The 26550-nt window shown below is 42.0% G+C and overlaps 5 protein-coding genes and 1 non-coding gene across 7 annotated transcripts; 2 read left to right on the top strand and 4 right to left on the bottom strand.

Moving 5' to 3' along the window:
* Window positions 1–361: 361 nt before the first annotated feature.
* smdt1a (single-pass membrane protein with aspartate-rich tail 1a) lies at window positions 362–1624 on the bottom strand. Of its 2 annotated transcripts, none has more exons than XM_026165698.1 (3): window positions 1376–1624; window positions 1102–1259; window positions 362–562 (listed from the first exon to the last, which is right to left on the bottom strand). In XM_026165698.1, the coding sequence occupies exons 1-2, from the start codon at window positions 1529–1531 to the stop codon at window positions 1122–1124; spliced, it is 294 nt and encodes a 97-aa protein (XP_026021483.1). In that variant the 5' UTR covers window positions 1532–1624; the 3' UTR covers window positions 362–562; window positions 1102–1121. The 2 variants fall into 2 exon arrangements, with proteins under 2 accessions (XP_026021483.1, XP_026021484.1); XM_026165699.1 differs by having other exon boundaries at window positions 1094–1259.
* Window positions 1625–1701: 77 nt separating this feature from the next.
* Window positions 1702–8944, bottom strand: fam234b (family with sequence similarity 234 member B). The gene is made up of 13 exons (XM_026165695.1): window positions 8787–8944; window positions 6829–7377; window positions 6381–6485; window positions 5593–5760; window positions 5376–5491; window positions 5032–5182; window positions 4069–4210; window positions 3698–3898; window positions 3247–3325; window positions 2954–3121; window positions 2698–2818; window positions 2375–2595; window positions 1702–2291 (listed from the first exon to the last, which is right to left on the bottom strand). The coding sequence occupies exons 1-13, from the start codon at window positions 8821–8823 to the stop codon at window positions 2289–2291; spliced, it is 2061 nt and encodes a 686-aa protein (XP_026021480.1). The 5' UTR covers window positions 8824–8944; the 3' UTR covers window positions 1702–2288.
* A 334-nt stretch (window positions 8945–9278) lies between these two features.
* On the bottom strand, window positions 9279–9432 carry LOC113021593 (U12 minor spliceosomal RNA). Its single transcript, XR_003272324.1, has one exon. It is a non-coding gene; the product is annotated as a U12 minor spliceosomal RNA (small nuclear RNA).
* A 302-nt stretch (window positions 9433–9734) lies between these two features.
* Window positions 9735–18168, top strand: poldip3 (polymerase (DNA-directed), delta interacting protein 3). Its single transcript, XM_026165694.1, has 10 exons — window positions 9735–9975; window positions 10580–10680; window positions 10766–11193; window positions 11280–11324; window positions 11430–11507; window positions 11628–11852; window positions 13340–13417; window positions 13546–13675; window positions 15891–15957; window positions 16959–18168. Exons 1-10 carry the CDS (start codon window positions 9908–9910, stop codon window positions 17173–17175), a joined length of 1437 nt encoding a protein of 478 aa, XP_026021479.1. The 5' UTR covers window positions 9735–9907; the 3' UTR covers window positions 17176–18168.
* A 574-nt stretch (window positions 18169–18742) lies between these two features.
* On the top strand, window positions 18743–20727 carry rrp7a (ribosomal RNA processing 7 homolog A). Its single transcript, XM_026165700.1, has 7 exons — window positions 18743–18877; window positions 19050–19192; window positions 19300–19425; window positions 19514–19637; window positions 20063–20160; window positions 20246–20453; window positions 20547–20727. The coding sequence occupies exons 1-7, from the start codon at window positions 18814–18816 to the stop codon at window positions 20630–20632; spliced, it is 849 nt and encodes a 282-aa protein (XP_026021485.1). The 5' UTR covers window positions 18743–18813; the 3' UTR covers window positions 20633–20727.
* Window positions 20728–21775: 1048 nt separating this feature from the next.
* On the bottom strand, window positions 21776–25346 carry LOC113021202 (zona pellucida sperm-binding protein 4-like). Its single transcript, XM_026165701.1, has 12 exons — window positions 24891–25346; window positions 24659–24783; window positions 24348–24468; window positions 23983–24117; window positions 23339–23511; window positions 23066–23145; window positions 22864–22997; window positions 22607–22790; window positions 22383–22527; window positions 22225–22294; window positions 22012–22146; window positions 21776–21920 (listed from the first exon to the last, which is right to left on the bottom strand). Exons 1-12 carry the CDS (start codon window positions 25090–25092, stop codon window positions 21793–21795), a joined length of 1632 nt encoding a protein of 543 aa, XP_026021486.1. The 5' UTR covers window positions 25093–25346; the 3' UTR covers window positions 21776–21792.
* Between the last annotated feature and the right edge of the window lie 1204 nt (window positions 25347–26550).

Here is a 26550-nt window from a genome sequence, read left to right on the forward strand (position 1 = left end):
TGCAGATGTGTTGTGAGCGGGTTGTTTCAAACAACATAAAGCTTTTTCACTGCAGACAGTAGGAAAAGCATGTGAGAGCTGAATCTTCATTATTATTATTGATTTCATCAGTTTTATTATTATTTTTTTCCTGCTGCTATGAAAAGCTTTAATCTTGTATTTGGAAAATTGACATTTCCAGACCAAAACTGAGCCGAAAGCTCTAACAGTAAGAGGGACAAATAACATTTTACAGTCTGGATTTTGTCCTCCTTAAGAAGGTATAATCCATAAAACTGGACATGAAACAGCTCCTGGGAATAACTTAACAGCTTTGTTCCAAACAAGTTTCATATTTCATGCAATGAAGTGTTTTAAACAGTTGATAGAAAATTAAATTTTATTGAAATCATTGTGTTCTGGTATCGATGTGAGTAGTGAATGACAAATACAGTACAATACGATCAGCCCGGGGCAGCAAAAACCCTGAATCTAGTGCACAAAGACGCAACTCCGGCAAGGTGTTAATCTGCTGAGATGCTCACTGACGCTGGGCGGTGGTCATCGTCACACAATACACAATCTGTGAGGGGCAGAAAAAGTGTGTTGATTTATTTTTACACTATAAAGGCCTGTAAACGGTTACATCTTAATATGAGATGTTTAAGAACTGCTGCAAAAGCCTGAAGAAAAATAAAGCAGACAGAAGCATTCAAGCTGCTAATGTGAGCGTAATGTTTTTATTACAGAGCTGAAGCTCTGAGCAGCAATCTTAATTAAAGCCTGGTCGGCAACAGCAAAGGGGACCTATTGTACTGATTGGTGACCCCTCACAAAGATTGTAAAATGACTATGTATTGATTTTCCTTCTTTTTGACTCGCATGGATTACTCAGTGTTTTTCATAAAAGCATCCATCACTATTATAGTACACATATATATGATAGAAAACAAAGAATCTTAATAGGTACCTTTTAATGAAGCATGTTATTTTTTTTAATTGCAATGGTAACTCCCACATTTCAGTCTGTACTGAACAACACTGTACAACACAGACGGAGCAGGGAGCGTGCACTCTGCCACACGGTGACACCCACAGCGACAGCCAGCGATACCTGCTAACCTGAAGCTTTCCAGACCCCCTCAATCATCATCATCGTCGTCCTCGGGGACGAAGATGTCGTGCTCCTCCAGGAGGGCGGCAAAGTTCTTGCTGATCTGCGTCCCCACATACAAGAAGGGTACCACTATCAGGGCGATCCGGATAAGGCCGAAGGGGGTCTGCTCCCCGGTGTCACACACCCCACCACAGAAACAACAACGTTATTTAACGGCGCTCGTGAGACTACACCTTCCGAGGATCTGATTTCGTAACACTGCGTGCAAATGAGACTCACCTTTCTGGGTTTGGGGAGCATAGCACCGGACGACGAGCACACGGCCGTCCGGCACGCTGTCACGGTGTTCCCCGGTACACTGGAGGGGGTCAGCGGGGATCTGCGGGGGGCTCTGAGGATAGACAGCCTGACGAGGCGACTGAGGGCCGACGCCATGTTTACAGCGTTTGACGATGCAGCGGCAATGCGGAAAACGAACCGGAGATGAATTGTGATGTGCAAGAAGAGGGCGGAAACAGCGCCCCCCTGTGGTGACTCAACAGCACCGCGTTTTTGTTTTTATTTTCCCGACTGCATTTCCCAAAGTTGAAATAAAACACGGAGGCTATACATTGCGCTTTACTTTGTCTTGCAGCTTACATTTAAATATCATAATCCTTAGCAAACAGCGGTTCATTCATCTTAAAAAGTTCAGACGGCAAAAAGGCAAATCAATAAATTACTGTACAGCATTAAATATTTACAGAATTCTTATACTAACTAAAACATCAAGGAGCAGAAGAACAGTAATCATGACAAAATGCATTGAAATAGTGGACCGTACCACACAGTAGATACTGGAATTACGAGAGATGCATGCTAGACATGCACTGTTCAAGTGTTAAGTTACTCCGCTGTTGTCAAGTGAAGAAACAACCAGGTAAAGATCAGACTTCCTAAATGTGACTTAAATTATTTAAAGAAAGTTTCAATTTAAAAAAACAAAACAAAAACAGATGTCTTTCTCAAGTACCAGAAATGAAATTTGACTTTTGTTTGAATCAAACGTGATGTAAACAGCTTCGTGGATGAACTGCCATCATCGCCCCGGTGCAGAGTCATCCGCAGCTTTTCGTCCCTTTCATCCTTACTCAAGTCCTTGTGGCTGTACCGCGTACTTGTGAGGCAGGGTCGTGGTAGCAGAGCTGGCTCCTCACTACAGAGTTGAGAGAGATTCACTCGTCAAAATTAGCGACACTCCAGATCTGACTGTCCGCACCCTGCGATTCCCTTTCTCACCTGATGTCTGAAGGTCAGATGTCTGAAGAACTTGCTGACCTCACCGGGTTTAAGGGCTCCCGCGGTCTTGCTGCCATCTCCTATCCACACAGTTTGCCCTTTGGTGATAGCAGCTCTGAGGCTCACACACTTGACTATGTAAGTGCTGGGGACAGAGTTGGGCATGGTACTGGAGGACACTGTGATGTAGGATGCGTCTTTCTGATGGTCTTGGTAGCGCACTATCAGTGAGGAAGAGTGGTCATTCATTAAAAAAAGTACAGAGTACAGTACAGAGAGAGGCTCTGTTCTATGTTTCTTTTTAAAGGCACGGTGGCGATTACCTGCAGATGTGACTGCTGTGTCTGTGGTACTGGCGAGCTCCAGCAGAACTGTGGGATATGTAGGATGGAGCAGGTAGAGCTTTCGAATGAGAGGCTCTGCCACGGCAACACCCGGCGACACCTATAAACAGCCGGAGAGCACATTTAGCACAAAAGACTCCTTAACAGAGTCGAGCACAATGGAGTAAAATGATCACAGAGGGCTCCTCTTCCTGGGTTCTCATTAACCTAGCAATTCTATCTGAGGAAGACTTACGGTTGTCTTGGTAACATTCTTCTGTGCTTTGATTGGATCGCTGGCCCAGAACAGGAAAGCGGATTGGCCCGTGGACGTGGAGATTGCAGAAGTTTCTATACGAAGATGGGGACACACGAACTCGGCGGCCCACAAACGGGTCCCATTCGCCCCATCGATGATTAATGTCTGAAAGACAAAGAAGAGGAGGAAAAACCACCAGTAAGATCGGAGCAGATGTTACATGTCAGCAAAGTAATTTCAGCCCTGAGGGGGAAAAAAGCATGAAAGAACCTTTGGTTTGTTTGTTTTACCTTCATGACTCCGTTTGATGAATGCTGAATGAAAAGATCGAGGATTCCATCGCTATTGAAGTGTCCTGCCACTGGTTGACTGTGACATACAAATAAGTATTTTAGGAACGCATATTTTTCTAGTTTTCCAAAGGATGGGACAGATGTTTTGGTGGAATGTGATTTTTAAAAAAAAACAACAACAAAGATCGGGGCATGCAGCTAAAATGAAGTCAGGGAAACCATATCTGACTGAGTGCTCTTCTCTCTAATGATTTTGCATTAATCACACGATTACCACACAGAAAGTTGCTAAAACAACAGTTACATGAACTATTGAAAACTTCAGACCACCTCATGGCAATAGTAAGGCGCCCCTCGCCAAAATATAATTTTCAAGCACATCAGTTTGTTCAAACCTCACCACCCTCAAGTGGTTGCTGCAGGGGGGAAAAAATAAACAGGACTGTACCTTTGACTGGAAGCTGTTTTGTAGGTCCATTTCTTTCGCAAATTCTTCTGCCGGAGCAGCAACTGTACGCTGCCTCCATACACCAGCACCCAGTCACTTCTGGTGGAGTTCAGGTTCGAAGCGGTGTCCAGGTTGTTGTGGTTTCTGCCAAAACCAGCCACAAGAGGGAGCAGGAACCTGGCCTGGTCATGGTCACGTGGGCTAGAAAGGACACAACAAAGATCTGATTTTGACTTATTTTAGACAAAAACATATATCTAGTAATCTGCTTTCTACTTTAGTGCCAGCTGGTTAAATGTATTTGGTATTTAACAAACAAAGAAGAGTTTGCACATTGAAAACAGATCTATGCATCAATAGCAGACACCCACCTGTAAATTTGTATGATGGAAGAGAAATTGTCCTTCTTCATGCCCTCCCACCCTGAATCCTTCTTTCGAAGCGCCTGAGTTTCGGGCAGTTTTCCAGTAGCCTGAAAGTAGATGTCTCGCAGGGAGACGGCCTTCACATTACCTAAGGGAACACACGATGACACAAGGTCCTGTGAAACCACCATTAAAATAACTTCAAGGGTCACTTCAATAGTTCTTAAATGAGCTCCTCAGAATCAGTTGTTGTTGTTCAATAACTTTAGTATATTTAATGAAAATATGCTTAATTTTATTTGATTATTTTCCCAGTTAGAAAGCTGTGAATGTCCTTCAAGAAGCCCGGAGAACTATTCCTGACGACTACTTAATGAAATCATAAGAAATCTGCCTAAGACAGATCAGGCTGTGTTGTAGAATAAAGGTGGTCATACCAAATTTTGACTTTCAAGCTGGTTAGAAAACTGTGTTTGCCTAATACAGGATTTCTGTGTGTTTGCACCTGTTTCCCATTTTGCTAGAAAAATATTATAATATGTGTCGTTATAATCAAAACTCTTGCAATATGAGCACACAGAAAAGCTCATGGGGTGATTCTTTTTGGAGCAATCTTTAAGTATTTAAGCAGTTAACCTCATGGTAGTGAATCTAAAAGAAGGAATGAAAGAATAGGAAAGAAAAATATTCCGCTCTTCTCCCCTCTGCTCTTCTTCCCTTTTCTGGGAGGCAGTGGAGAGGTAGAGCGTACAGCTCGATCCGGCGGAGAGGTGTTGGAAGCCAGATCGGGTCCCCCCCTTCATCGCAAGGGGGGACCCGATCTGCCTTTCGTTGAGGCACACAACAATGTGTGCCGCTAGTAAAGTTTCTGAGCTGCTTTTCCTCATAACAGCCACCCCCCAAGCTTTTCTCCATTTAAAGCAGCATTGTCAGGGATTGTAACATCTAGTCCTTTTACTGAAACGTCACCTAGACCAAACAGGATGTAGTATACTCCTTGTTGTGTCTCATATAGCCAGGGACCAATCAGCGTCCCTTGGGCTGTGACGTTGAAAGGCACAGCACGTCCGAGTAACGCTCCCGTCTCTCCAGAGATCAAAGTCAGAGAGAGATCGAATTTCTGAAAATACACAAAGCAGCAAAAAATAAATAAAAATACAAGCAAACTGTAAATTCTTCAGCTCGTAATGATTGTTAAATGAATTAGAATGAATGAATTGTGCTTACGTGAACACTACAAAAAAAAAATAATGCTCTGCAAACTGTAACATGCATCAATATAGCACATGAAGAAATAAGGGAGGCTGGCATACATCATCCGCTGGCAGGGTGGCTACAAGCAGATCTGGGTGTGAGTCGCCCTGGAGGTCTGGAAGTAACACTGCCTGAGATTCAATGCTCTTAATTGATGATGACCACAGCTTATTTCCTGTGGAGGGAAAGGAAATATCTTTGAATGCTTAGAAATGAATACTTGCAGTTGATTAATTTTATTTACTTCTGCACAGCTGGGACAGCACTGAGTCCGACCTGTGGTGCCGTTGACAGCCATGATGTAGGATTTGCAGATGAGGAGGCACACGGGCGACGGCACGGTGCTGTACTGCAGACCACACTGGATGTACATCACAGCCTCTGACATGACATTTTTCCACAGCACCTTGCCGCTGACGGCAGAAAGGGCCACTGCACTGTAAACTGGGATGAAGCGCATACACCATGTATAAATATCAAAGAGGTTACAGAGAGAGAAAGCACACAGAGTCATCTTCAATGACTTTTTGCTGCCAGTGGTAGTGGATCACTGCACAAATTGTATGGAATAATGAAGGACTACATCCAAATTCTTCAACATCACCTCAAATCAACAGCTAGACGGCTGAAACTCAAATGCAGTTCAGTGTTCCAAGAGGTCAATGATCCCAAACACACATCAAAACCAGTTTTGAAATGGATAAAACAGGTTAACATTAGGCTTCTGAACCTCAAATCTACTATCGACTACACTTAAAAACCCGGGTCCATGGTTGGAAACCAACCAATTTAAAGGAACTCCACCAGTTCTGCAGAAGCCAATCAGAATGAAGCCAGAAGCAAAATAAATATACACTTGTGCACACGGTTCTTTTTTTTTTTAAAGTAATTAAAGATGTGTGCTGTACAATTATTCCAGCCTGGAAAAAGAAGAGTTCAAAGAAACCACTGAAAGCCCAAAATTACCATGACACAAATACTCATGATGAGTAAGTAAACTTCTGATCACAGCTGTGGATGGGTACCGGCATGAGGCTGCAAAGATATTTACATATCGCACATACTTTGTGTGGTGTGGGTCTCATTGGTCGATTCGGTAACACCCAAGAACACATCCTCCACTGAATCACCATCAACATCCCACAGTGCCAGCGCGGGTGGCGTGACACCTAAAAAGAAAAAAACATGAACACCACCCACTAACAGAAGCAATGTTTCATGTGTAAACAGAGCATGTGATGGGTAGAAAGATGTTTCACAAGCCTGTGTAATGACAGGTGGAAAATTACAGGGTTAGGCACTTTGTCTAGCCTCGACGACTCCTGAGTAAGCCTTATTATCGTGGCACCACTCACTTTAGATATCAGCAGAGGAGAGCGAGTTCTTATCAAGCACTGGCTGTTTATTTTTCCTAGTTTACTCTGGAGCTAACTACAGGCCTACTAATCTGTATGCTATGTTACATGATGGGCATTAATAAAAGAGTCCCTAAATGTGCATTAATGTTCTTACCTCCTGTCCCTCCCAGTGCTTTCTCCCACTGCAGCCTCTTTTCCAGGTCTCCCTTCTGGCATGGAATCAGGAACGCACAGAGCAACACAACCACTGTGGCACACACCAGAGGCACCAGAAAAAACGCACTTCGGATAGCGTTCTTCACCCTCAGCCTTTTTTGTTCATCAGAACTGTGAAGCCCTAGCCCAGCACCCCCCATTGCTCCAGGGCCCCCTCTGTCCTCCCTCTTCCTCTCTCCGTCCGAGTCCCTGTGGCTCCAGTACTGCACTCCCTTCATGTCATTCCTGTCCTGCCTGGATTTGCTGGGGAGTCGCTCCCTCCACTCGTCCTCCTCTTCGTCCTCGTCCTCGTCTTGCACCCCGTCTTCCGCGCCGACAAGTCTTCCAGATCGGCCGCCGCGCAGCTTGGAAGACCCCGTGCCCAGGCAGCTATCCCTGCCGAGACCATTTCGGGGGTAGTTGAGCACAAGGTCATCCTCTTCGCTCTCGTCATCACTATCTGCTTGGGTGAGAGGGTCATACTCCCCGAGCTCCGAGCCCTTCTTCCCTGCAAAGACACACAGAAACTGCTCATTAGGAGTACACTGGTTTGAACATGACAGACAGATTCAGACAAATGCTACAAAACTGAACAGACAGCTCTTCACAGTACAAAAGAATAATGACCCAAAGCAAACTGCGAAAGCAACCCGAGTTTCTCAACACAAACAAATTAGATATTATTCAATAGCGGAGTCAGTCACCTGATCTAAACACAATGAAGCACCTATAGAGGAGCTAACAAAACTGAAATCAGAGACCCACAAAACAAGCAGCGACCAAACGTGGCTGCAGTAAAGGCATGACAGAGCATCTCAAGGGAGAAAACACAGCATTTTGTGACATCAGTGGGTTTTAGACCTCAGGCAAATAGTGACTACAAAGGATTTTCATGCAAGTATTAAAAACTATACTTATATTTAAACGTTAATTTAATATATAATATACAATAATTTTGAGCCTCTGATGTTTGATTACACCACTTTACTACCATACTGTAGAGGTGGGCAGAGGCAAAACTAGAAAAATAGTGGATCTAACGCATCCACTTAACACACTGGTTACTGCTACAACTACACGTTTCTTTTCCAGCTATTTATTTATGAGTGACTTATGTATGTATATATATATATGTATATATTGTACTATTCTTAGTTAGCGTATTGTCTGTCTTGTCTTAATGTTGGTTTATAATGGAGCACTGTAACAAAAAATAATTTCCCCCAGGGATCAATAAAGTATTCTGATTCCTGTATTTTGAGGCATTTTTTTGATTGTAGCCCCCCTATTGCACAATAACACACTTAAAGCAACAATAAAAAATAAAAATAGTAATAACACGATGACGTTAGCTTGGTTATTTTATTTCATCAATGCTTGTCAGCATTTTTTTTCACATTACAGATTTCTTTAATTAAATAGAAATACCATTAGAAGAAAGAATGGAAAGAAGAACAGAATAGAATAGAAATAGTATTACCGTAATACAGGCAATGATGGGCATCACTGTTTCCAGTAGGATATTGTCGCCAGGTCTGAGCTTGTATTATGTATTTGTCATGATTTTTTTTTAATGGTGAACTGTCTAACAGCAGGTTGTTAACATTAGCGAGCAGCTAGCCGTCGTTCAGCACCACCACACAGCGCCGTCAACGTGCCGCTCTGACGCTGCACTACACAAACAGAAAAACTGCGGCCATCTGATTTGACTAGGATTAAAAAATTGGCACGAGAAATTGGCAGAGATAAAACGGAAAACCTGACAACTGCGTATGACAAGCCAGTAAAATCAAATGACTTCGCTACATTGAGAAGGCTGAGAAGCGAAATGGGAGAGCACAGACTATCAATGAAGCTAAGCTCCGTTACGTCTGCACATTGGTCTGATAAATAATACAAATCAGTGCGGCATCTTACCGGGCAGTTTGAGGGCACGGGACAGCGCTGCAGCCATTTCTCCTCTAACAGAGCCGACGTGAGGTAGCAGTGATGTACGAACCCACAGACCCACCGAACCAACAGTTTGGCTTTGCGCCAGACCATTTGCATCATGGGACTTGTAGTTTATGAGGAACTCTTGTTTTGCGACGTCTGTAACTGTACATATATATTTATAAACAGTGTAAAAACATCATGGACATTGACTACATGCTAAATTTGAAATCATCACATCATTTTTGAACGATATAATTACCCTATAGATGATACATGAAGTAAATATTTATGCGGCATATTTATTTGCTATATTTCGCAATATCGTTGTGTTCTTTTGCACTTTGGAACTTGGGGCATGCTCCCCCACGATGTAATTACCATACCTAACACTCCAATTACAAGTTTATTACCTTCGGTAATATATGTATGTTAGTGGAGGACAGCAGCTTTTTATTTTGACAGTGTTTGGGACTCGGGGAAGGTCCTTGTCCCACGAGGCATCTCGCAAAGTAGGCGAGTCACCTCAGCAGGCAGACCTGTGCCCTTTCAAAAATTAATCTCGTTAATTGTACGAGGACACGGGCGTCACCCCGCGTCGTTATTTTCCTTACTCATCAGTTTAAGGCATGACCCAACTACGGTGGAGGACGGGCATAGACCACGTACACAGGCACTCTCTATTATGGTTTCAAATATAAGTTTCCTCCATTGCGTTTTTTTAGTTTCTGTCGAATTGTCTTATTTCCGTGAGTAAAGAAACGATCGATTAGCCAGATTCTGACCCTTTTAATAGTTATATGTAATGTTTATGTCGTAAAATCGCTGCGCTATGTGACACAAAGGATCATGGGTATGCAGGTATGCGCGCTATTCGTATTTCGTCAAGACTAATCGATCACAGATTTATTACGGTAGCAACACGGTCGTGTTTTAATTGTCTTTGTGTGTATTTCGAAGACGACAACGTTAGCTATTTCGAATCTTCTATAAAATATCATAATTCTTCAAATAGCCATTTTGGATTTTGGCCCAAATCAGTTCCCGTAGTCATAGCCCCCAAGAAATCTCAGGCGCGCACGCGCTTTTGGAAAGTGTGTGAGAAAATGGCAGACGTCTCTCTGGATGAAGTTATACGACAGCGCCGTATTAACGTCAAAGCTGCAGCGAAAAGGTATTTTTTGAGTGTGGGGAGACTGGTGCATGTGTGTTTATTAAGGATTTCGAAACTTGTAGTAACATTTCTAAGCGCATATCGAAAACTTAGTGCTGCTTGTAGCTACTCGACAGTCGTAAGCTAACGTTAGCATGTTACAGCTAGCAGCGATTACGGGCTGAAAGCTAGTCTAATAGTGGCTTCAACAAACTGTAGGCCTTCACATTTGAAGCCATTCATATTGGAGACAAAGAAAACGCAGTTTAATCTCGGAACCACTCTCCGCTTAACTAAACAGATTTCTTTGTTTAAGTCTTTAAATTGCTCGTCTCTTTCAGCATTTTGTTTGTAGCTTCACTCGTCAGGCTTGGCTAACTAGCACGCTAGTGCTTTTGTTGGCAACAAATCGTAGTTTTGTCCTCACGTAATGAACAAATGTGGTAGCTGGAATGGGTAAAATTTTCCATAATTTTCAATAATCCATAAGTTTCCATAATCATCTGAGAAAAAAAATCATATTCAATGTGTTTCTAGAAGTGATTGTAACGTGGAAGGTATCGCCCTAATGCATGTTGTTGTGTTTGTGTTGTTGTTGAACCTAATGAAACCTTGTTTTTCTCAGGCCAGCGTTTGGACGAGGTTCAGGAGGAGATGGGAAAAGTTTTGATGCCAGACAGAAGATTGGAGTTAATGATGTGAGACAGAGGCTTGGAGGAGGCACAGGTAAAGTCCAGCAGATCAGTGGGTGTAAATGTTACTTTGTAATGAGCAAAGTCATTGTCTTAAAACTCTCAATTTCTCCCCTTAGGTTTTCAAGTAAAAGATGCCAGAGAGAAGCTGGGGCAGAAAGATGCTCGTTTCAAAATCCGTGGCAGGGGAGGAGCAGGAGTGGTGCAAGATGCACGTCAGATGATCAACTCACGCAAGCAGGGACAGAGTCAGTTCACCGTCTCTGCACCGACCACACTAAAGACAGCAGTAACACAACATTTACAGAGCCAGACGCTTGTGCCGCAGATACAGATACACACCAACAACAATCTTGCTGGTGTGAATACAAGGCAGTTTGGTTCTAATGCACAAGGACCGAGTCTGAAGGCCAGTGCAGTACCACAGCTGAGCAATAATGCAAGAATGATGGATGCTCGTGATAGGCTGAGCCTCAAGAGGAGCATTGGAGGGACACAGACACAAGCAGCAGTTGCACCACCTTTAAAGATAACTAAGACCATCCAGGTGAGAATAAATAAATCAGGCTTGTATGCTTGTAGAAATATACAGTCAGAACTTCCTTAAGTAATGTATTATGTTTCTTTTTCCAGCAACGTCCAGTAGGGATGTTAGGAGGAATACGTGCCGCTACACAGGTAGATTAGTTTCTCTTGACATATTTAAATGTAACAGGACATTTATGAGCCCATTTCTAAAGGTTTAAGATATCATACTAAAAGGATTACTTTGTTTTTCTACAGCCTACTCTAAATGAGCATGATGACGCCCCGAATAAACAGTTAAAGATCACAACTGCAAACAATTTGTTACAATCTCGGGTAAGATGTTTCTCTGTGACAAGGCTACATGTGGGCCTTTATACAGAAACTTCAGCGTGTCTGCTGTGCGTACCTACATGAACTAGAGTGTTATCTATCTTGTCTCTTTTTTTCACACAGCCTGGTACAGCAGGCTCAGCTTTCTCCATGTCAGCCCCCATCACCAAGGTGGTTAAGAATGATGCTTACACGGCCCCACGGCCCGCTGTTCCTGTGGCTTCTCCTCGGCCCACTACCAGCCTGGCTGCCACTCGGTCTTCAGCTGCAGCCTTACAGCCAGTCTCTAGGACTCTTCAGCAAAGCACAGCAGAAACCAGTGCAACAGCTCCTCCTCCTCCTCCTCAGGTAAATCCATTCATTTTTATCTGCAGCTCAGTGTGTGTTCTTTCAAATTGTGCTCATATAACTTGTGTTATTATGGTTTTTATTATTATAATTGGTCTTTTGGCTTGATGCAGCAAGTCAGACAAGTTTCTAATATAACAACTGCATCATGCCCCAGACAAAGGAAAATAATTGATTTCCTTTAATTGCTTTATATATAGCTGGGATGTGTGACATATAGTATTGTCACAACACTAGAATTTGAAACTCGATACTGATACCTCCCATTTTCAATACAACATCAAATATTTTGGCCATTTGCCCATAGTGCTACAATAAGGTCTTTTTTTTTTTTTTTTTTTTTGCAAAGTTAACGTCTTACCAGCCGGCTCACAGCTGGCTACAAAAAAAATAACAAACACATTTTAATAAATTATTGTAAAAGTAGAAAAGCTATTTTATCATATTGTCCACATCTGCCATTTCTTCCCTGTTCACACTGCTCTGCCTCAGTCTGCAGCCCTTCTTCTCCTCAGCTCTGCTCTTCAGGCCCGTCTGATTCTGCTGCTCTGAATTTTACTCTTTATTTTACTCAGATTAGTTCTCCACACTCTGGACTGACATCAAATTCGGAAATGCGAGCTTTACTGATCTCTGAAATTCCTCTTGAAGTGTTATTCAGTGTTAACTACTTCAGCTGTTAGTGAAGGGAGTAGCTGTGTGTCTGTCTGCACCTGTGCTGTGGGATCTTAAATCTTAATTTGATATTTTTAATATCGATTAATACCCAAGTATTGATTTTTATTTGACAATATTAAAAATAACTAGCGTAATTTTAAGATAAAAATTTTAAATCTTCAAGATAACAAATAACTAATGTTGTAACAAAAATGTAGTGGAATATAGACTATGGCCACTTTTAGAAACAGTCCCGCATCCTGCAGAAATTATGCCGACAGTCAAAGGCAACAGCTGCTGTCAGTCTGCAGCTACATTTCTGCCACATTTCAAGATCTGCCAGCAGCCTGTCTTCATACAGACCCTTTAATTTTTACTTGCTCTTAATTCAATAAACAGCTGTCACTTTGTAAAACATTGTGGAGGTAAATCTTTTCTGTTTGTTTCATGCTTAAACTTAAACCACCGTTTAATATGTTTAAAGAACTTTGATTGGCTTTTAACTGTTATGCTCATACTATCCTTGCCTTTTTTGCCATCCATGCCACACCACAATGAACTCTTCTTACATCCATAGATTTGCACATTTAAAGGGAAACGTGTAACGTGCAAAAGGCTAACAGGTGAAAATACTGAATGCAAGATGGAATGAAAAAAAGAAATTTTTTTTTTTCTTTGGTTGTTTTTGTTTTTTAAACCTGGCTGCAGACTCTTTATCAAATAGACCCCTGCAGTGATTCTGTTACATGTATCAGTTCGATTGATATTTAATGTGTTCACACAATCTTTACATTTACTTGACTGTTTGGTTTTGTCATTTTTCATTTCAGCCTACTTTTAGTCCTTTGGAGGGGACAAAAATAACAGTGAACAACCTGCATCCCCGAGTCACTGAGGAGGACATAGTGGTGAGGAAATTGCTCTGTTTGCCTTTAACCTTTTCTTGTTTGAGATTAAAATGATGTGCAGAGTGCTGTGAGTACCGTGATGAGTCATTCAGTGTGTATTTGTAATGCCTGTCAATATTTGTCCACAGGAACTGTTCTGTGTGTGCGGTGCCTTGAAGCGAGCACGGCTGGTGAAGGTGGGCGTAGCTGAAGTGGTGTTTGTCCGTAAAGAGGACGCTGTGAGCGCATACAGGAAGTACAACAATCGCTGCTTGGACGGTGAGTGCCAAGAGCAAGGACGCACACATGAAAGTCTTCTGTTTAACATGCAGTTTAATGGCTGCTGTAGCAGCGAGATGTTTTGCGAGCATGTTATACATCATATATATAGTGTTGTGAAAACGTGTTAGACTCCTTTCTGATACCGTAGTACAGTTTTCTGGTTCGTGTCAGACTTTTCATAACGAAACCATGTCCATGGTACAGACGTAGCCCCTCGTTTAGAAATAAGGACCTCGATTTGTTTTGATTAGTCTTTCTGTTTGGATCTACCTGGTTCTGCCTCATCTTCACTGGCCGTGCTGGTATTCTCTGTGCCTGCATCCACGTGGTGACTGTAAGCGCCATTTATAGTTACTACATGTTTTTGAAGTCATTTGTTTGATGCAGATTCTGAAATTTGATGTCTGAGAATAATGTATTTCGTCGTCATCTCAGTTTATTTAGAAGGCAAAACCTCAACAGGATCTTCAGCTTTATTGTGAAAGGTTTATGTGGAAAATAAACAAGCCGACGGCGGAGCCACACGTTGGGTTTACCGTCGTTGTTGCTAACGACAACGCGTAAAAACAGTCGCTTATCTGTCTGTAGTGTGGTTATTTTAAATATAGGAGAAAGAGAGAACTTTAAGAAATGAATTTAGCCATTACAGTGACCATGAAAACACTGAAAAAATACTGCAGTAAACAGTAGGGATGGGTATCGTTTAGGTTTTATCCGATACCGGTGCCAAACCGATACTTTTGAAACGGTGCCGGTGCTTAAACGGTGCTCAAACCGGTGCTTAAAGAATGGAGAACACAAAATTGGTCCAAAAACCTCTCATGTTCAGCTGTTTTTTTTGTAAAAAGATAACAATGTTAACCTTTTCTGCAGCTATGGGGCATATATGGTATCACTCTTGGCTGGAAGCAGTGCTTAAACAATGGAAAAAACACAAACTTTGTCCAAAAACCTCTCATGTTTAACTGTTTTCCACTTTTTCTTTGGTCATTTTAGCCTTTTTAGCCAGGGTGAAGGGAGCATCTGCCATCAAACAAGAAGACAGCTGCATGTGACTACGACGGTGTTTGCTAGTTCACCTTACATGCATTAATGTAATAACATGGTTAGCCTACTCAACGTAAATCACACACGGACAACATTAAGCTACTCACGCAGAGAAGAACGGCTGCTGCTGCATCATCATCCGTCATCATTTCTGCTACACTGGCAGGGCTGGGGGCCAGGACTCTAATCTTTGGGTTCATGTTGCTAACTCCGGGACCGATAACAGGCACCACACCCGCAGTAGATGTGCTCGGTGTGAGGTCTCGCAGCAAGCTATCAAATACGGCGCATTTTTCGGCTTTTAAAAAAAACGCTATGCGTCGCCAGGTGTTTCATCGGATTTGAGGTGTTACCTCCTTTGCACAGTATCAGCTTAAAGCACTTGTTGCAGGCTGCTGAGTTTGCATCTTTTGCTATGAAGTACAGCTAGACTTTTGACCGCTTCGCCTTGGGCATTTTTAATCTGTAGCTCTGCTCTAAAAGAACGTACGTACCTGGACCCGCCTACTATCCTCGGAAACGTAAAATGATTGGCTAGAATTCAAAGTGTATGACATCTCAGGAAAAAAAAGCACCGAAATAAAGCACCGAAATGTGCGCTGCTTTTCGGTCTGGTTACTACCGTTTATGTCATGGCACCGGATACCGGTACCCATCCCTAGTAAACAGTTTATTTTGTGACACCAAGAAACAAATGATAGCGTAAAATGAAACGTTAGACATTTTCATATCGTCATCCGATATATATCGTTATTTCGAACAGCCCTAGGTGTTAGTGTGATGCCAAACTTCCTTCACAGTGATGTGATAGACTCATTGCCAGTTATTCCAAGTGCTTGATTGTAGTTCTTAATGCCAAGAGTGGCACAACCTGCTATTAGGTTTGCAGGGCAATAACATTTTCATATCAGGCCCCTTAGGATTGGGTAGCTTCTACGTTAGTGAACAAAGTCCTTATTTGAAAACTGCATTTTGTATTTACTCAGGTTTTCTTTGTGTGATATTCAAATTTGTTTGATCTGAAACATTCAAGTGTGGCAAACATGCAAAAACCTAAGATATCAGGAAAGGGGCAAATAGTTTTTCACAGATCTGTATGTGGTCAGGATCGTTGTGATTGGTTCATTTATGTCATCTGTTTTTTCCTTTTCTTGTCCACCCCCAGGCCAACCCATGAAGTGTAACCTTCATATTCAGGGAAATGTCATCACTTCTGATCAACCCATTCTATTGTGAGTGAGCCCTCGAGGCTTCTTTAGTTAATTTCAAATGAATCTCTACTCAATTGTGTTTGCGTGTGAGACCAGGGTTGGCTCAGACAGAGAGAGGGGACAGTATGTATAAGCGGTCCATGAAAAGGCAGTGAGTCACTGTATCCTCGTTATATGTGACCTTTTGTATAGACAAGGTATGTAGTGTGTTGGGTAAGTGAAAATCCAAATAACAGAACTGGTTAAAATGCATTACAGTGCTGATCAGCATCCTTCTACCCTTCACAGACTTCCTCTGTATAGGAAGAATCCTAAATTAAAGAAATCATTGTTTTGCATATTTTCATTGTGCCATAATCTGGCTTTTATCTACATACTAAAACCTATTAGCTATCCATTCACTGCATTCCTAAAGTAAAAAGTATTTTATTGTGGTCCTCTTGTGGTGCTGTCTAAAGTGAGCGACTCTGACTCCCATCCCCCTTAAGGAAACTTTCTTCTGATTGGCTACCCATCATTAACAGAAGGGGTGAACATTGTGTGTGTGCGGGGCTTTTGTGCTCACAGCCAGAGCTGTGAGACTTAAATGACCGTGTTGTCCTCTTGTCCCCTTTCACTGACTTCACACAGATTCAGGAATAGAAAGAATAGTTTGAAAACAAACATTTAAAACAGTCTTTTAGCTTTGGTGACCTTAGTGGGCATATTTAATATGAACTGAGGCAAACTGTATATAAGGGAAAGCACCATAAGTCCATTTTGAGCTGGTTAGTAGCATTATTACATTGCTTTTGAAAAACAAGCTATTTGTATTTAAAGAAATGGATGTTATCAAGTTTAACTTCACACTGAAATGTAAATACCAGGTGCTGTTGCTGTGTTCTCCACTAGAGGTCAGGCATGTAACCCTTTTGGCCTAACAGCTGTCTCTTTAACTGAACTCAGTGGGAGGGGACCCCTCTGTGTTGTTTGAACCATTAAAGGACTTAAAAAATAGTAACAACTGTTTGACTTGCCCACAGGCGACTCAGCGATACTCCGGGTACAGGCAGCAGCACAAAGAAAGAAGGTCTGCCCGCCTCCTTATCACGGCCCGCCGGTCAGCGTTCCTCCTCTCAGCCCACTCCAGAGGTGGACCCCCAGACCATCCTCAAAGCTCTCTTCAAGTCCACTACACAGTCGACCTCCACCACTGAGCCTCCCAGCTCACAGGCCACTGCCTTTCGCATCAAGATATAGCCCACGTCTAAAGTGAAAACTCTGTCTGTTCATGTTAGTGCATTCTCAGTGTTCTCATTTCAAACTGTGGTGTTCACATTGACAGCAGCCAGCACACATTCTCATGAAACAAATTTTTACACATTTGATATACATGACTCCTGTGAACGTGAAATTCATCATTCATGCATCCTTGTTTGGGTTTTATCAAAAGTCACCTGTTGGTTTTGGAAACGGAGCGGGGGGAAGTTTCATATGATCTTTTAATCCGATGTAGAGGTGGAGGAGGGGTAGTACCAAATTTAATTGCAACGGGTGTTTGGGTTTTTTTTTTTTGTATATTAAGTGACAGTTTGATTTAGTTTAATATATATCCCGTCATCCCGTCATTGCCGCTTGCCTCCAACTTCCAAAAGAGTAGGAGTTTAAAAAAAAAAAACCCAGCCCAAACCCTTTGACTAATTGACTGTGTGGTAGTGTTATTCTTGAGAGTTATGTAATATTTAAGGCTGAATATTCATGCAGGTGTGTTCATTTATCTTACCTGTGCTTCCCTTTGGGTTTAATGAGTGTGTATAATGCATTGGGGGAAAAATATATACAGACAAAACAAAAAACCAAACGTCTGTCATGTCTGTTTTATTAGGAAGGACAGTTTGGTTAAAATGTGGGAAGATGATTTAAATTGAGCCCAAAGTGATGCCAAAATAACTGAAAATACCTGCAAATCGGGGACTGGCGTAAGCTACATAATACCATAATAACTTCAGTAAGCTAGCTCTGAAACGGACATGTCAGTTTATTTAGTTTTAACATTCTTGTGGCATCCAGACTCGTATGCTCCGTGACTGGTTTTTGCTTGATGGTCAACATGTTTAATTCTTTCTATTATTACTCCTGATTTGTGTTGAAAGACTGTAATTTACGTTCTACTGCATTCTTGGTATGTAATGCAAGACGAGACAAAGTGGTAGGATGTATCTGAAATGTCACCATTAAATATTTAGCTTTGTAGATGATGTCTGAGACTCTTTGCTTTTCATATCATGATCTCTTTGTTGATTTATGTATCTGTGCTGTTAGGCTTTCTAAAAACAGTTCTGGACTTGTGAATGATTTACAAGTCTGGTGCTGAACCTTTAGCCGTCTTTGTTTCAGTTTTACTTCATAAATACACACCTACAAGTAAAACCAACAACCAAACTATTAAAAAGGAGAGATTCACTCCAGTTGTTGAAATTGGTTTGAGGGAAGCAAAACCATGGAGGCTTGTTTCTTTAATCATTAAATCAAGCTCAAATTTTCAACATACCAACTCAAACTTCTGAGAAAATAACTTAAGTAATTAGTTATTTTGAAATTTTGATATAAAAATTCATCTTCCATTTAAAAAACATCTAAATTTAAAACCCTGGAACAGGCTGGTGAAAAAAGTTATATGACAACATAAACGATAAATGATCCTCAGAGCATTTAGCCTCAAGGTCGAGGCTAAATTTGACCATTGAATTCATTTTTTAAGGTAGGCTGTAATACAAACTAAAAACTAAATGTGTGGGTTTAAAGCAAACACAGAACCTGCTTAGCAGAAAATCTGGGGAGGGGAACGGTACCAAACGGGAATTCAGTTGTACTTCCGGCGTGAAAGGTCACACCAAAATGGCGCCGTCCAAGAAGAAACACGCCAAGAATCAGGCTTCTGTTATTCCTGGAGGATTTACGGGTATTTCTAATTATTACGCCGTTTTTTCTGTACCGCTTTGTCCTCGTAGATAAATGTTTGTGTTACGTAACCCGGCTGGTGTGTGTATGAGTTTGTGCTGATCTGTAGTCTGCCATGTCGACAGGGTGATAGCAGACGCTGATGTGTTGTTTTTTCCCGTCTCTCCTCGCAGTGTTGTCCTTACAGTTCAGCTCCGATAGCGCCGCCAGGCACTCGCTGTACGTGAAGGAGCACCGGGTGCGAGCCGAGAAGAGTTCCCACAGACCGCTGGACCGGACTTTATTCGTGCTAAACATCCCTCCATACTGCTCAGAGGTAGCGCGCCTGCCTGGCTGCTCTGTGTGGTTTGTTTGTCCTTCATATAAACAGTAACTACTGCACACTGCCTTTCCTCTCACTGTTTGTGTATGTGTGTGTTACAGGATGTTGTCAAAGATTTATTCTCGCAGTTTGGCAGCATTCAGTCAGTTGAGCTGAAAGACCACCCGGGGTCCTCCCAGGAGGCTGGACCCAAACTGTCCAAGTTCTTCAAACCAGCTGAAAAACAGGTTGACCTGTGTTCCTGCGCAGTTGCTCGTTTGTTTATGTATGTTTTGTAGATTTCAGTTTCACGTTATGTGTCTCTGTCTGTTTCAGGGCTTCAAAGTTGGCTATGTTGTATTTCAAAACGCCTCCAGTTTACCAGCAGTTAAATCACACCCACATGATGTGCCTTTGGTGGTCTGCACAGAGCAGCGCCCAGTCAAAACAGGACTGCAGAGTAAGTAGGCTGTTGCTAAAGTGACACAGTTTAATGTATGAGGCTTAAATAAAACCAAACGAGACATAAAACCGCCCCAAACAAAGTGGATGGCTACAAAAAATGCGAAATATAACCAAAGAAGCAAAAGTATCTGCAAAAGATGTGTTCAAAAGTGTCATAAAATACTCAGAGATTTAGCTACAGAGAGTCACTAATAATAAAATGTGACACAAATGACCAAAAATAAGTGTGAATAAGCTTATGAGTGAAAAATCTGTTATAAAGACGCCAAAAGTCAAGCTTAACGTAAATACAGTGGCTACAAATCGATGCCAAATGGGACATAAAGTGACCTAAGAATGAGAAGAAATGATGCAGAACATCTGGAATCATCTGTAACAAATGAGGTGTATGACACGTGTGTTGTATTTTCTTTATGGCAGAGTGGATCCAGCAGTACACAGACTCCTTTATCCAACCGGAGCAGCTGCAACAAAAAGTCGACTCTTTTATGGAAGACTACGATAAGCATAAAGAAGAGGTGAGAACTCTGTCGCTGTTCCTTCAGCACCGCTGACACGTCCGCTCCGCGTAGCTTCAACGTGGGTTTGATGTTTTGTCCACAGGAAGCGGAGCGGCAGAAGAAGGAGGCCGAGGAGGAGCAAGAAGATGAAGAGGGCTGGGTGAAAGTCACGAGAGGGCACAAGGGTGCCAAGGCGCGTCCTCACAGCGAAGCAGCCAATCAGAGGACTCTACAGAGGGAGATAACGAAGAAGAAGAGGAAGGAGCTCTTGAACTTCTACACCTGGCAGCACAGAAACACGCAGAAAGAACGTAAGTCTCTGATATGTTAATGACATTGTTTACATTTGAGGTTGTGAAAGCATTTTATTTAAATAAGTTTCCTTTTCTTTCTTTCTTTTCCAGATATCGCTGAACTAAGGAAAAAGTTTGAGGAGGATAAACAGAGAATAGCTCTGCTGAGGGCACAGAGGAAGTTCAGACCTTACTGAGTCAGCTGCCCGTTTTTTCTTCTCATTTCACTGCTTTTGTGTATTTCAGTTGCATTATAAAGGTTTTATGTTAATAAACTGGTATTCTGACTTTATTTTACGATGATTAAATTTCTCGCTCCTCACATTAATGATAGTAAATCTAGTGAAGCACAGTAAAGCTACAACATGAAGTACGGAAATTTTATAAAACAGCAGTTTAAGACTAATCTCTTTCGCCTGAATTTTAAGATCACAATTTTATGATTTTTGTTCAACTATTTTTATTGTGAAGCACAAGTAGACAATTTTATGACTTCATCAAATTATCAGAGCAGGCGCCAGCAACTTTCTGTGATGACATCATAGGTTGATCTTGGTGTATTTCTGCGTGTGTACAGTGTACCCATCTTCAGCCAAATGTCAGAGCTCATCTCAACATCTCAATCCTATAGAGCACCTTTGAGTTGTGCATGAAACAGATCTGCATTGTGGTCGAACATGTCAGTATAGATCAAAATGTCTGAAGCACAGTCATGTCATGCCTTATTTCTTGATATTTTTCAAGAAAAATGGGTTCAGTAATTTATCGAAGTGCAAACACATACAGTACATGAGGCAATAACAGAGTTTGTTCACTTCTAACAAGCTTAAATCAGTATTTGGTGCGACTACCTTTATTCTCCAACACACTCAGAACTCTCTCGGGCAGCTTTCTTGTTCATTTTTTAAGTAGACTTCAGAAATAGTTCTCCAGACTTCTTGAAAGACATTCAAAGCTCTTCGTTGGAAGTTTGCTGCCTTTATTTCTGTTCTCTATCAGGAGGATCCTACACTGCTTTAATAATGTTGAGGCCCAGGCTCTGGGGAGGCCAATCCATGGCTGGTGGTTTCACTGTGTGTTTTTCTATCCAGCTACACTTTTACGGCATTGGCAGTGTGTTCGGGCTCATTGTCATGCTGTTAATAATTAGTTGGTTTCACATGGAATTGCATTGTGGATCAAAATGTGATGGCCTCACACCATGACAAAGCCTGCTCTGTGTTTTACAGATTGCTATAGACACTTGCATCCCATCAGATCTGCTGTTACTGATTTCCAGTCCAGTTTTTCCTGCCATTTGGCTCTCAGCCTTAAGCTCAAAAAACCAAAACAACTGCACATATGGACAAATTGACATTTATTGAGATGCATCTTGTTCGTCACGTGCTCGTTGCATTCTCCTGATGCTTGAACACACAATGAACAGCAGGACCACAAGAAGGCCAGCACCAACACCAGACAGGATGTATACGATCACCTGAAACACTAAGGAAGAGAGGGTGCGAGATTCTATTTAAAGAGTGTCATTCATACTCTTTCATGTAATGATTCTAGTTTGGTGTATTGCTGGATTTACTTTTTTCCCGTTTCATGCAGGGGTCTTTCTCGGCTTCAGTGTTATTCTGGACCAGCTGCATTGGCCCCAAAGAGACCAGTTGAAGCTGGTGGGGTTGAGATGCGGCCTCTCTTCTCGGCCTCTCCCCCTCAGATGCTTGTGGGAGGACACAGGACAGATTTTTAAAAAATTCCAAAAATAAACAGCACATTAAGTGTACTGTGGTATACTCACAAATGAAGGTACAACGCTGCGCACAGTCAACGTCATTCGTGCAGATTTCCACCCAACAATAGAAGTACATCTGAGTGAGAGAAAACACATAGCCAGGTCTGTGGGGGGAAAAAACAAAACGCTGCGTTGCTGAAATATTATAATCTGATGAAACATACTTCCTCTGGACTTGGATGGCCTGTGCTGGGGTCCAAGAAGGCAAAGGTCTTGACATCAAACCTCCTGATTTGTGAGTGAGATGTGGTCTTCCCCTGTTTGTCCACAGGGACAGAGCTTCTCATATTATCCTGAGGATTTGGACATCTGTACAAAAGGGACAAAACTGTGCTGTTATATTTTTAATTTTTGTTTTTTTATTGAGGGGTGGGGGTTAATAACGTACCCATCATAGAGAAGTGTCCACACAGAGTGTCTTGACCCAGGATAAGCAAAGCAGTCTCGCACTCGCAGGGAAAGTGTGGGATCTGGAGATGGCTGCACGATGGAAATCTCCACATTCACAGCTTCACGAAGGGGCAAAGTCAGTGGAAGCTGTTCCTCGGGAATAAAGGATGTAAAGGATGCATCTGCAGCAACAAACATATACACATCACCAGCTGTCATTTGCATACAAAGTGCCTTTTCATTCCATTTTAGTACCTGTGGCTATTCTCATTTGCACTCCGATGGACCCCAGTGCAATGACAGGTGGTGGATTAGTCACCGCATACAAAGACCGCAGTTCTGCTGCACGCTTCAGATCAGAGGAGTCGTATTCACACTGGACCTGAAGACTAAAAACCCCAAAACATTCATCACCACCAGTACTGTCTTCTAGAAGAAGATGTATCCATCTCCATACCTAAATTGAGAATTTTTCCCATCATTTCCTGTATGTAGCTCCACCACTTCCACCTCGTAGATCACCACATCTCCATTTGCCTAAAAGCCGGAGAGATTTAAAAAAAAAAAAAAAAAAAAAAAAGGTTTAAGAAAAGAAGATGATGTGAAAATTCATGGTGGACCACAGACACATCTAAATGAAAGCTTGTGCTCAATGCTGTGACTGGCTTTGTGTAACTGTGCAAAAATATTAGGATGATACCCCAATCTAAATATTAGATATAATATTTACCTTCCTCTTTGCACCGCAGTCTGAGACTCCTATCTTGAAGACAGCAGTATCTGGGGTTGTGACAACAGGGTGACAGTGCAGCTGATCCTTTACAATGAGGCTGCTGGGATCAATGGGCGTGTGTGCATCTGCAGCGTTTACTGAGAACACAAAGTGTCCGTCCAGAGAGCAGGCTGGATGGAGTCAAACAGGATAATGTTGCATAGTTGTTTTTTGAGTAAAACACAAATTAAAAAACCCAAAAACAAAACCCTGTTTTGTCCTCATCTCTGCATAATTGTCTTTATAACTACATAATGTTGAATACTGCATTAGCATGTATTGAAAGCTCTGCTGCCAACTATAGATGACATTTTACTGCTCATCAGTGCCAAACATTATTGGTACTGCTTGGTACCTGGTACTCTGTAGTACCAAACATATTTACAGTGGTAACAAGACTGCATTTTGTAATGAAGGCCACGCATATACTGGCAGGAGGTCTGTCCACAGTCAAAATACATAAACCTCTGATTAGGTATCCATTTCTGATATTTCTGATTTCCCTTAAGCCCCCCACACGACTGGTTATTAAGGGGTTAAGAGTCCTAGAAGCAGCCCTGCTTGTTTAGACGAAAGGTTGGAGGGGAAAATACAGATCTTACCATTGAGTGTGTAGTAGCAGGCTGAATCACGAGCATCATAGCAGCAGCCCAGTTTGTAGCAGACATCACTGGAAACCCTTTGGTGGCCACAGTCCACTCGAAGAGCTCTTTCAATGTCACAGTTTCCAGGGAATGCTGGAGAAGAGTTCTGTTTTTAAATGTCTTAGATCGTCACTCTGAACTGTGCAGACTCCTACCCAGTATTGGTAATTACAAGAACAACAAGACAACACTCTAAACTTGGCTCCATAGGGAAATTGTGCCAGGGTGACTTTTGACTGATGAAAAGGGAGAGCGGATTTTAGGTATACAGGACACAACTGGGTCAGTGAGTTTGTCAAGCTCAATCAGCTGTCTCCACTCACGTGTTGGGCGAGGCTGGGTCCTCTCACTTCTTGCCTTTATCAGGGGACAGCTGATGTTGACCCTGATCCATCGATCCTCTCCTGCCAGCTGGACCTGCAGCGGGATGACGACTTTGCTGCCCTGAGGATGAAAGGTTATTGCAGCATGGCTGTCAAGAAGTGACATACATGCAGATTGTAAACTCATTTTTACCTCCATTGGTTTCAATCATTAAAACTTAATAGTAAATATACTATAGTTGCATTATTTTTGGCCCTACTTGGCAATCCCATACATTTCCTTCATGTAAACTCTGCAGCAGGATTCACACCTCAACACGGACAAAGCAGCTGTCATATCTGCTGAAAAACGAGAGGCTCTGGTTCTTCACTCTAGCCACTTGCACTCCACAGGTCTTCTCATACTGAGGCACTGGGACTGTGGCCCCTGTCACGTCTAAGGAAACAAAGCACACACACACATGGTCTGAGATCAATGCAAAAGATGAGGGTGAACTAAATGAACCAAGCATCTTCCTCACATCCCGCTGCCCTATACCTCACCTCTGGCGTACACATTGTTTTTCACCATTGGACCAAACACAGCTCTGATGCCTCGGAGAGAGCAGGTGACTCGCGGCATGGCGAGCTGTTTCCTCTGCTCGAGTGTTTTCTTCCTGTGATCGGGGGAAAGGCAGACGCAGCGCTGAGCCATGACGGTGAAAAGTAAAAGAGTCGCGCAAATCTTTATAAAACGATAATTCATCTCGCTATAGTTTGCAAACTTAACAGCAGAAACATCCAGCCCTATCTAAGGCGCTGGAGACGTTCACGTGACAGCTGTTAATTAGTGTTAATTAATTTAAAGCTATGGCGTTCCTCGGGCTCGGGGACCAGTGCAGTGCAGAGAGTTAAAGGGTGTCGCAGACCTGCTCAGCGTCACCCGCCTGCGCACACCGAGAGCTACAGAAGCTGACGTGCACGCGGCCACAGAATAAAGCCGGTAATTAATAAAAAAAGGTCAACGTTTAAATATTAAATATCACACTGAGCGCATGCACGGCCAACTCTATCCTAAGGGGGCCATTAAATGAAAGCATTGCATAACTCGCTGGCCTCACCCCCCTCTCGCTCTCCCCATGGCAAAGCTTGTACCCACCCCAGTTATTATATAAGCAGTCTTAAACCTTTACTCACTGCCATCAGAACACCCACTCATCCTGTCAGAATTGCAAGGAAATGCCCATTTTGTTGCTCTATTCCAGCTGTGTTTGCTTTGAAAACATTTTGCTTTGCAATAAATGACCTGATTTTCTGTGCAGGCTTAAATGAAGTTAGTTATCTTAATCCAGACCTAGCTGGACTCCAGCACAGTGCAGCTTTCAAGCTAATTTTAATTTAGCTAAACCTTAATTATCCCATTCAAAGGCTACAGTATAGAAAGTGTAGTACATAGAATCAGGGAGAGATCTCGGCAGTTGCTATAATGATGTTGCCTGCGTGGATATGGTTGTCGTTTTTTCTATTTCCCTTATTGTCAACAAGTTTATATACACCGGGAGAAACAGATATATAGCCAATACAAAAGGGGGCAAATAGAACAACAGCAAAAGAGAAACTGGGAAATAATCGGTTACACTCTATGCATAGTTTTGTATAAATAACCTAATTTTTGTAAATTATTTTTTAATAATTTGCAGGATAAATGTTGTAACTGTAACATTTACTATATTAAAGTAAAAATGTAAAATACCTGGTTAAAAAAACAGTACTTCTGATTGCATTGCACGTCTACTTCATTGTATTTTGGATGGAAATATAACAGAACATAAAAGCTTGAATTACTTACGCACATTTTGATGTTAAACTGCGTATTAATACAGAGGATTATGCCTTAAATAGCGGCAGTACTTCATGTTGTAATACATCTATATGAGGGAGCAGGGCAGCTCACGAGTTTCTCCATCTGTGCTTTACCTTGTATAATATCCCGGAAACACCCATCATAATATGTAACTATATTATTTCAAATTATCAATAAAATGATGAACAGTTGGCTTGATTCACTTGTTTGTATATGTAACATTCAAACAATAGCTAATTATTAACTCTGTAATATTATTCTATTTTATCTACAGAATTCCTACATTAAATTACACTAAAAAGTAAAAGGAGTGGAAAAATAGGTGAATTAAAAACTACACGTTAGCAAAAAAATAACAAC

The sequence above is a fragment of the Astatotilapia calliptera genome, chromosome 4 (assembly GCF_900246225.1).
Source record: "Astatotilapia calliptera chromosome 4, fAstCal1.2, whole genome shotgun sequence".
NCBI lineage: Eukaryota > Metazoa > Chordata > Actinopteri > Cichliformes > Cichlidae > Astatotilapia > Astatotilapia calliptera.

Bases quoted from the DNA above. Each gene is read 5' to 3' on its own strand.
- rrp7a (XM_026165700.1), top strand. From the start codon at position 18,814: ATGGCGCCGTCCAAGAAGAAACACGCCAAGAATCAGGCTTCTGTTATT. The intron at 20,161-20,245 runs GTGAGAACTCTG...TTTTGTCCACAG, and splicing joins ACGATAAGCATAAAGAAGAG to GAAGCGGAGCGGCAGAAGAA. The intron at 20,454-20,546 runs GTAAGTCTCTGA...TTTCTTTTCCAG, and splicing joins CAGAAACACGCAGAAAGAAC to ATATCGCTGAACTAAGGAAA.
- fam234b (XM_026165695.1), bottom strand. From the start codon at position 8,823: ATGGCTGCAGCGCTGTCCCGTGCCCTCAAACTGCCCG. The intron at 7,378-8,786 runs GTAAGATGCCGC...GTGTCTTTGCAG, and splicing joins CCGTGCCCTCAAACTGCCCG to GGAAGAAGGGCTCGGAGCTC. The intron at 3,899-4,068 runs GTGGGTGTCTGC...TGTCCTTTCTAG, and splicing joins TCCATCATACAAATTTACAG to CCCACGTGACCATGACCAGG.
- poldip3 (XM_026165694.1), top strand. From the start codon at position 9,908: ATGGCAGACGTCTCTCTGGATGAAGTTATACGACAGCGCCGTATTAAC. The intron at 11,194-11,279 runs GTGAGAATAAAT...TTCTTTTTCCAG, and splicing joins AGATAACTAAGACCATCCAG to CAACGTCCAGTAGGGATGTT. The intron at 11,325-11,429 runs GTAGATTAGTTT...GTTTTTCTACAG, and splicing joins GAATACGTGCCGCTACACAG to CCTACTCTAAATGAGCATGA.
- LOC113021202 (XM_026165701.1), bottom strand. From the start codon at position 25,092: ATGAATTATCGTTTTATAAAGATTTGCGCGACTCTTTTACTTTTCACC. The intron at 22,528-22,606 runs GTACGTTATTAA...CCTTTTGTACAG, and splicing joins TGGACACTTCTCTATGATGG to ATGTCCAAATCCTCAGGATA. The intron at 22,295-22,382 runs GTATGTTTCATC...TCTCTCACTCAG, and splicing joins GCCATCCAAGTCCAGAGGAA to ATGTACTTCTATTGTTGGGT.
- smdt1a (XM_026165698.1), bottom strand. From the start codon at position 1,531: ATGGCGTCGGCCCTCAGTCGCCTCGTCAGGCTGTCTATCCTCAGAGCC. The intron at 1,260-1,375 runs GTGAGTCTCATT...ACCGGGGAGCAG, and splicing joins TGCTCCCCAAACCCAGAAAG to ACCCCCTTCGGCCTTATCCG.